The sequence below is a fragment of the Microtus pennsylvanicus genome, chromosome 6 (assembly GCF_037038515.1).
Source record: "Microtus pennsylvanicus isolate mMicPen1 chromosome 6, mMicPen1.hap1, whole genome shotgun sequence".
In the NCBI taxonomy this organism is placed as follows: Eukaryota; Metazoa; Chordata; class Mammalia; order Rodentia; family Cricetidae; genus Microtus; species Microtus pennsylvanicus.
This window is the reverse complement of record NC_134584.1, coordinates 3,569,491-3,578,279: the sequence shown is the minus strand read 5'-3', so window position 1 is coordinate 3,578,279 and position 8,789 is coordinate 3,569,491. Positions and strand designations below refer to the sequence as shown.

Genomic DNA, 8,789 nt, shown 5'->3' with positions numbered 1-8,789 from the left:
TGGCGGGAGTGGAAGGAAATTGTGAGAAGGGAGGAGATGGAAATTTTTAATTAAATAATAAAAAAAAATACTGGGTAAATGTGACGTGAAAAAAGAAAATAACAAAAGCTATGCCAAGGTACTGGGAAAACAAAGAGACCTCTTGTCTTCAAAAACAACTGAGTTCCTTTTTCTAAATCTTTTGTTTCCAATAAGAAAATTAAGAACTTTTTTTCTTTCTGTGCCGATATCGCACCCGCCAACATGGTGAACGTTCCTAAGACCCGCCTGACATTCTGCAAGAAATGTGGCAAGCACCAACCCCACAAAGTGACCCAATACAAGAAGAACAAAGATTCTTTGTATGCCCAGGGAAAGCTGCATTATGACAGGAAACAGAGTGGCTATGGTGGGCAGACTAAGCCTATTTTCCGCAAAAAGGCGAAAACTACAAAGAAGATTGTGCTGAGACTGGGATGTGTGGAGCCCAACTGCAGACCTAAGAGGATGCTGGCTATTAAGAGATGCAAGCATTTTGAACTGGGAGGGGATAAGAAGAGAAAGGGCCAAGTGATCAAGTTCTAAGCTGATCTTGTTATGAAGACAATAAAATCATGAGCTTTCACTCAACCTCGTTTGATTGCAGTTGGTCTTTTAGGAGGGAAAAAAACTGAAGCTGTCAAGAAATTCCCTCAGCTTGCTGGCCGAGTGCGACTCTAGGATAGAACCTTGTTGAGCCGGTGTGAAACGTGACTAGTCATTGGGATCCCACTTTACTCCAATTGGTCACCCTATATTGAAGATTAAGCCTTGAAATTGTACATACAATAAACATTACACAAAATCAATTATCCATATTTAAGAAAATATTTGCACATGCATTTATGCATACACATGTAACACAAATTAGTGAAAAACAGCCAATAAAAAGTAAGCAGATTAAAGATGTATAAACAGTGCAGTTTGGTGTGAATTAGGAGAATGAATAAATGATATAATTATATAATAATTGCCAAGGCCAGTCGGTGGTGGCACATGCCTTTAATGCCAGTACTCAGGAGTTTGAGGCAAGCCTGGTCTACAAGAGGTAGTTCCAGACAGGGTACAAAGATACAGAGAAACCCTGTCTCATAAAAGCAAAAAATAGCAAAAATATTAAAAATTAAAATTTTTAGAAAGATAGAAACAAGTTTTGTAGACCGCCTTGGCGAGTCAGTTTGTCTAGGGGTTGTAACCCGCCTGGCTGGTCAGTTATTCCAGGGTCCTGGAGAAGCGCTATCTGAAAGACATGGGCGGGAGAAAGGAAGGAGGCCAAGCTAGGTTTGTTGAAGCCTCAGTTTATTAGCATCATGGTTGCAGCTTATATAGCCCTTGGATGAGGAATTTGGGGATGAGATGGGGGCAGGGGCATGGACAGGAAGGAATCTTGCAGAGATGGTTCCAGCCGGTCACAAGGTCCAGGAGGTTACGATGGGTCAGGTGTCAGGTCACGATTCCTCGGTCAGGAAGTCGCAAGTTGGCACACCTAGTTCTCTAGATAGTTGGAATGTGGGGCGGGTTCCGCTAACAGATAGCTCTCAAGATAGTTGGGTTTGAGAGAGGCTCTGCCAATAAAACAGTTCTTAATACCGTTGGGGTGTGAGGCTCTCTGCAAACTCCCCAGCGCAATGGTCCCTGCAATAATTTGGGGGGGGGGGAATGGCTCCTGACAAAGTTTTGAAAATGTCAAGATTAAAAAAATAATTCACTTATATTCATCTTACCCCTCCCACAAGTACAGCTCCAGCCCTTCACCAAGTGCGCCAGCCAAGGCTTCAGATGGTTAGTATATTATGGTTTCCTAGTTATACCTGAATCAAACAAATGATCATATTCTGCTTTGATTACACCACAAAGCAACAGATTTCCAGATTGAAATGATCAGAATTAGTGCTTAAAACTTGATAAGCCACTGCGAAGACACGAAACCCTATGATTTTTCCCAAGAAGAACATGGACTTCATGTTCCAGTTAATGATTTTTCTCCTGTGTGTTTTCAACACATAGTGGCCTGATCTCCAGTGACTCCTGGTCCTTTTTTCAGCCCTCCTTACTTGCCTCCATCTATTCACAGAGAGGTGCTGTCTTGTGAAATTTGTCCCTTACATATTTGTGTGAAAGATTAATGAAGTTTTGAAATAACCCAGTTTCATGTATCATCTAGTCACTAAATGGATTCATCAATAAATGCTCCTTTAGTTAAAGATTTATGATTAGGTGTACTAAGACAAATGATCATAAACTTAAGGGATTTCCTTTCAGTCACTCCTATGATTTCTGGGGAAAATTCCTCAATTTGATATATATTCAAAAATATCCATCCAATTCTTTAAGAAGAGATAACAGCGAACACTATAATGTCAATGCACTTAAAGAGTTATTTCCAATACTTGGAGTGAAATTTAAATTCCACGGGACTAGGAGGACTGGATGGTTGTCTTTTGGAAGTAAGTGTTGGACAATTAACTCAAACCTCAAAGCCTAACTTTGAAGCATGTCATTTTTAGTCCACCTGCAAAATATTACAGCTAGTAGTCAAATCAACTAGTTCTGAAACACTTTATATGAATTACCATTTTCACTGCCAAATTTGGGGAAAACTGTTAGAGAGGCAAAACTTATTTCAGTATCTATTGTCCAATTTCAGGACTCCCGTCTAACATACTGATTTCCTATCAGTCTCCCACGTGCCCATGACTTAATGGGACACTATTTGAATACTTTTCCATCCATTTCATATTTTCCTTTTGTTATGCATAACTCTATGAAGACTGTTTACTTAGGGAAGTGTATCAAACACTGCCCTATGGCATTCTTCTCCAGGCTTCAATACTAAGGGTAGCTTGTAAGCCCAGCCCCCAAGACTATCACCAGCATTCATGTCAGAGGTTACGGTGTGTGTTGCCCCCTTACTGGGAAGTACAGAGGTTGCTTATGGATTGGACAGAGGTATTGCTCCTCTGCTGGCAGGAGCTTGTGCCCAACTTGCCAGGACCCCTAAGAAGGGAGAGAGAGGTTCTGTTCTGCTGTGCTCAAACAGAGGGGGCAATGAGGACACTGAGCTTTTCCCTGGCTCAGTCCCCTCAGAAGGCAAAGGGAATAATGAGCTGCAATCCTAGGTTGCTCTCATCACTCCAGGTTTCTGTCCTTTCTCAGAGACGCTGGCTCAAAAGCAAAATATTTGCACAGTATCAGTGAATGTAGTATTGCATTGGAGCCCTGGAAGCAGCTGCTTTTGCCATAAGAGCCTTACACACCTTTCCATTAAGGTGGTTCATCTTAACAACGGCATGGAGGTGACAATCGTGTCTCTGTGTTGCAGTGGTAATTCAGATATACAACCCTCTACCATCTTTGATATCTTAATTTAGCTGCCAGTCACAAGTACTTCCAGTTCTGAAACTACCAGAAACTAATTTAGAAAGAGTTTCTAGTCCTGGCACCATTTCTCTCAGGCTAGTAACACTGTGGTGTGCCAGAAGTGATAAACCTGAGTAGACCCACTGGGATTCTCTATGGGCCTTGAAGAAGTTTTGTAATTGGAAATGCAGCCTTTTGTTCTTATTTCAGTGAGTGGCTGCAGTGACATGGCCCCTGTGTTTTGGTTGTCTGAAGTGTCTAAAGGAAAAGTGCCTCTCTCATCACCGTCCAACTACCCAGGAAAAGCTCACAGCATCCCGAGAGTTACTTTACAAGGACAGTAGGACTGCATTAAATAGAAATGTCTCCATTTTGCATAATTTTACTGTCAGAACAAAACAAACAAAACAGAAGACAAATCCACAATCTGCTGTACTGTGGAAGGAGATTTTCCTGCATTCAGGCAGTAGGGCAGAATAGAGGAGATCCACAGAACTTAAGAGCCAGGTGAGTTAAAGCCATTCACGATTGCTGGGGGAGCCACAAGAAAAGTCACCCAAAGCCCTGAGCTCTCCATGAATTTCTCTACTCTATTGTCCTTGTGAGAAGCACCCATCTCAGCTTCCTGTGCCTGGTGGGTTCACTTCAGGAACAGCAGCAATGGGACCTCTGTTGTCACCTTTTCCTCATCAGTGCCTAGAAAGAAAGACATGAAATTTGAGGCAGAGGTCATCAAGTCCATTTCAGGGACCAGCCAGTTTCACTGGCCACCTCAAACTCACACGTGTACTAGCTCAGAGAGGTCTAGATTGTTCACACAGTCCATGCAGTTTCAGGAGTCAGAAGAGCCTCATGGAAGAAGCCAGAGGGACCAGAGCAGTTGTAGACAGCAGTAGCATTAGTCTTTGAGAGTTTTGTCAATTTTGTCTACCTAAGCCTTCTGCTGGAGGCAACGTGGAGGGCAGGATTTATTTCTCAGTGCCTTTTTGCTCATCAGGTACCCACTGTGGAGTTGTCTAAAGTGCCTGGACCTTACCAATCTGCTCCATGGTGCCCGTTCAGCCACAGGTGCTTGTCACAATGCAGTAAGGGGAAGACACAAGCCCATTAGAGATTGTCATCTGGAAATAATTCAAAAGGTTTCCAAGCGAGGGGATCACATGATATCACATTGGCTGTTAGTAGCCACTCAGTCTTCTTGCTTTTCTTGTGGTATCTTTGCCACTGTCATCCTCCACATCCGTTCCCACGTCTTCACTTTGTTCTTTTCCCTCACCTTCCTAATCCTGCGCCTCATCTTCACTCATTTCCTGCTCACCTTTCTTTCCCAGCTCAATCACCAAATGTATGAACGAGTTATAGAGAACTCATCACCAGTGAATTTAGAGGCAGCAGCCACCACATCCTCCTCAGACTGCCAAACCATACACATATAGAGAGTGATGGGTTAGCTCAGAGCTCGTCCCTCCTCTTCCCTAAGTATTCTGATTTTCCTTTTTTCTTTTTTCCTTCTCTTTTTTCCTTCTTTTTTTCTTCATTTATTTATTTATTGAGGCATGGGTTTCTCTCTCTGCCCCTGGCTATCCTGGAACTCACAGAGATCCACTTGCCTTTGTCTCCCCAGTGATGCATGACCTTTACCTGGTCTGTCTGACTTTTTATGAGGTGAAGGAACACATTGATTTCACAGTCAATGACTTCACCTATATAATAATGAATCATAACAAAATATAAAGCCATGGAATTAAAATGCTTTAAAACACAATGCTCAAGACTTCTTATTCATTCAGTGAATAACACCATGCACAATGTACACTGCTAGCTCAGGGCCATCTTCTTGGACTGTGAACGATCCATCGGTAAAAGTTTCTAGGCATACTCCTCATCATGATCCTCAGTGATCATAACTACTTCCTTCTACAGCAGAGAGAGTGAAATCCAGCCCCATACTGCCCAGTCGTGGAGATGACTACACAGCCAGGGAATGGGTTTTCAAATTAAGGGAGAGCCGGCAAGATGACTCTACAGGAATAAACGGTTTCAGAAAGCCAGAGTTCTCTCCTCATCCCCAAAAGTACTCTTTTTAAAATATACTGTAGGGATAAGTCCCGCCCCTTGGGGGGCATGTTCGCCTCAGGCTAATGTCTGTCTATAAATTTGGCGAGCGTGCTCCCAGCAGCAGCTTCTGCTTTCCTGGTCTCCGCGGGAACGGTGGTTCTGTAAGTCTATTTCTACATTAAAGCTATATATATATATATATATATATATATATATATATATATATACAATCTGTCTGCATTCGCTTACACCGTTACAATATACCACCTGTACCACTCAACAAGTTTTGAAAAAGTAACAACCCAAAAGTAGCATTGAAGTGAAAATGTTGTGGATGAAAGGTCACACACCTTGACATCCTCCATTAACACTTTTGTGCTAGAATTAGCAAGAGTTTCCAATTCAGACTTGGTCATTGCAGTGCCTGTGTCTAGCAATGCCAGCTTATACTCTTGAGGGTAGGGATGATGCCAATTTTAAGCTTTATGGTCATCTAACTCAGAGGTTTCCCTCAGACTCCCAATAGTGAATCTTGTCCAAGGTCAATAAATACACATATACATTCGCATTATTCCATGTGTCCAAAGAGTCCCTTTCCTTTCAATGTTGACAGATTTTAGGGATTAACTGATGGAGTATTCCTGTCAATAACTCCTACTTAGTGTCCTAAGACACATCTCTTCTCCCACTTCCACAAAGTTTTAAAAATACAACAGAAGTCAGTGAAGAATTTTGCTAGGGTTTGGATGGATATTCCATTGAATCTGTAGATTGCTAATGGTAAGATTGCCAATTTTATTATGTTAATTCTACCTACCTAAGAGCAATCAAGATCTTTCCATTTTCTGGTGTCTTCTTCAGTTTATTTCTTTAAAGTTTTTGTTACACATGTCTTTCACTTATTAGGTTAGCATTACCCCGAGGTTTTATATTATTTGTGGTGATTGAAGAGCTGACATTTCTCTGATTTCTTTCTCAGCCTGTTTATCATTTGTGCAAAAGAGGGCTACTGATTTTTTTTTAGTTAATCTTTTTTTTTAATATTTATTTATTTATTTTGTATGCAGTTAGCCAGAAGAGGGCACCAGACCTCAATACAGATGGTTGTGGACCAACATGTGGTTGCTAGGTATTGAACTCAGGACCTTTAGAAGAGCAGGCAATGCTCTTAACCGCTGAGCCATCTCTCCAGCCCCTTTAGTTAATCTTGTATCCTGCTACATTACTGAAAGTGTTGATGAGCTGCAGGAGTTCTCTGGTAGAATTGTTGTGGTCATTTAAGTATGCTATTATTTCATTTGCATATAGTGAGAGTTTGACTTCTTTTTCGATTTGTATCACCTTGATCTCCTCTTGTTGTCTTATTGCTCTAGCTAGAACTTCAAATATTATACTGAATAGATACGGAGAGAGTGGACAACCTTTCATGTTCCTGATTTCAGTGGGATCACTTTGAGTTTCTCTCCATTTAGTTTGATGTTGGCTGTTGTATGTTGTACACTGCCTTTATTATGTTTAGGTATGCTCTTTGTATCCCTGCTCTCTCCAAGATTTTTATCATAAGGGGGTTTTGAATTTTGTTGAAGGCTTTTTCAGCATCTGACGAAATAAACATGTGGTTCTTTTCTTTTAGTTTGCTTATATGGTAGAATACATTGACAGATTTTCATATGCTGAGCCATCCCTTCAATTCTTTTGGCACAATCTGTTGTTGTACCAAATCTGTACAACAAAAAAACTTCTGGAGGTATTACAGTCCAGAACTTCCAACTCTACTATATAGTAATGAAAAGGGCATGGAACTGGCATAAGAACAAACAGGAAGACCAACGGAATCAAATCACAGATTCGGATACCAATCCACGCACCTACAAACACCTGAGTTTTGACAAAGAAACTAAAAATGGAAAAAAAGAAAGCATATTTAACAAATGGTGCTGGCATATGTGGACATGAACATGTAGAAGAATGTGAATAGATCCATCTCTATTTTCATGCACAAAACTCAAGTCCAAATGGATCAAAGACCTTAACATAAAACCAACCACACTGAACCTCATAGAAGAGAAAGTGGGAAATATACATGAACACATTGGCACTGGAGACCACTTCCTAAATATAGCTCCAGTAGCACAGACACTGAGAACAACAATTAATAAATGGGACCTCCTGAAACTGAGAAGCTTTTGTAAAGCAAAGGATATGGTCATCAAGACAAAATGGCAGCCTACAGAATGGGAAAAGATCTTTACCAACTCCACTTCGGAGAGAGGACTGATCTCCAAAATATACGAAGAATTTAAAAACTTGACCACAAAAGAACAAATGATCCAATAATAAAATGGGGTTGGGACCTCAACAGAGAACTCTTAACAGACAAATCTCAAAGGGCTGAAAGACACTTCAGGAAATGCTCAACATCCTTAGTTATCAAAGAAATAAGATCAAAAACACTGATGAGAGCTCATGCTGGAGGGGGTTGGGGAAGGGAAGTCCTTCTGCATTGCTGGTGAGAGTGCAAACTGGTGCAGCCCCTTTGGATATCAGTATGGTGATTTCTCAGAAAAATAGGAAATAATCGACCTCAAGACAATGCTATTGGATACATACCCAAAAGACACCCAATCATACAGCCCAGACATGTGCTCAACTGTATTCACAGCAACATTATTTGTCATAACCAGAATCTGGAAACAACCTTGGTGCCGCTAAACTGAAGAATGGATTTACACAGATGTAAAAATAATAACATCTTGAAAATTTCAGGCAAATGGAAGAATCTACAAAAGCCAAGAGGCAACCAAGACCCAGAAAAACAAATATAAATATGTATTCACTCATACATGACTTTTAGACATGAAGCAAAGGAATCCCAGCCTATAGGCCACAACCCCAGAGAAACTAAACCACAGAAAAGATCTAATGAGAAGGTGAAAAAGACAAGATCTCCTGAGTAAATGGGAGTGTGGGGTCCCAGGAGAGCATAGAAGGGAGAGGAATGGAAAAGAGGGGGAGTGGAGAGAGGAGAGAAATGTATAGCTCAATTAAAAACAATAAAAGAAAAAAAATACAGCAGAATGCTCCAATATGAACTCCTGTAGGAAATTTTCCTTGTTGGAATAGAAGTGCTGTGGATGAGGAGCATGAGGTGAGGGATTTCTGAATGAAATGCAGAGTTCCCCACCGCTTCCCGTGGCATATATGAATCAAACAATCATTCATATATTACCACGGACACAATGGCTGCATACTGTGAGATATTAAAGTTCACCTGTTTCAATTACATGACCATATTCAGAGGCAAAGTTAACAGTGCTGTAAGTCCAAAGCAATGAGAACAGACATTTGTAAAA

The 8,789-nt window shown here is 40.9% G+C and overlaps 1 protein-coding gene across 1 annotated transcript; it reads left to right on the top strand.

Annotated features, from left to right (window-relative positions):
* The first annotated feature begins 233 nt into the window (after positions 1 to 233).
* On the top strand, positions 234 to 708 carry LOC142851707 (large ribosomal subunit protein eL42-like). The gene has a single exon (XM_075975680.1). It carries the CDS (start codon positions 244 to 246, stop codon positions 562 to 564), a length of 321 nt encoding a protein of 106 aa, XP_075831795.1. The 5' UTR covers positions 234 to 243; the 3' UTR covers positions 565 to 708.
* Positions 709 to 8,789: the final 8,081 nt, after the last annotated feature.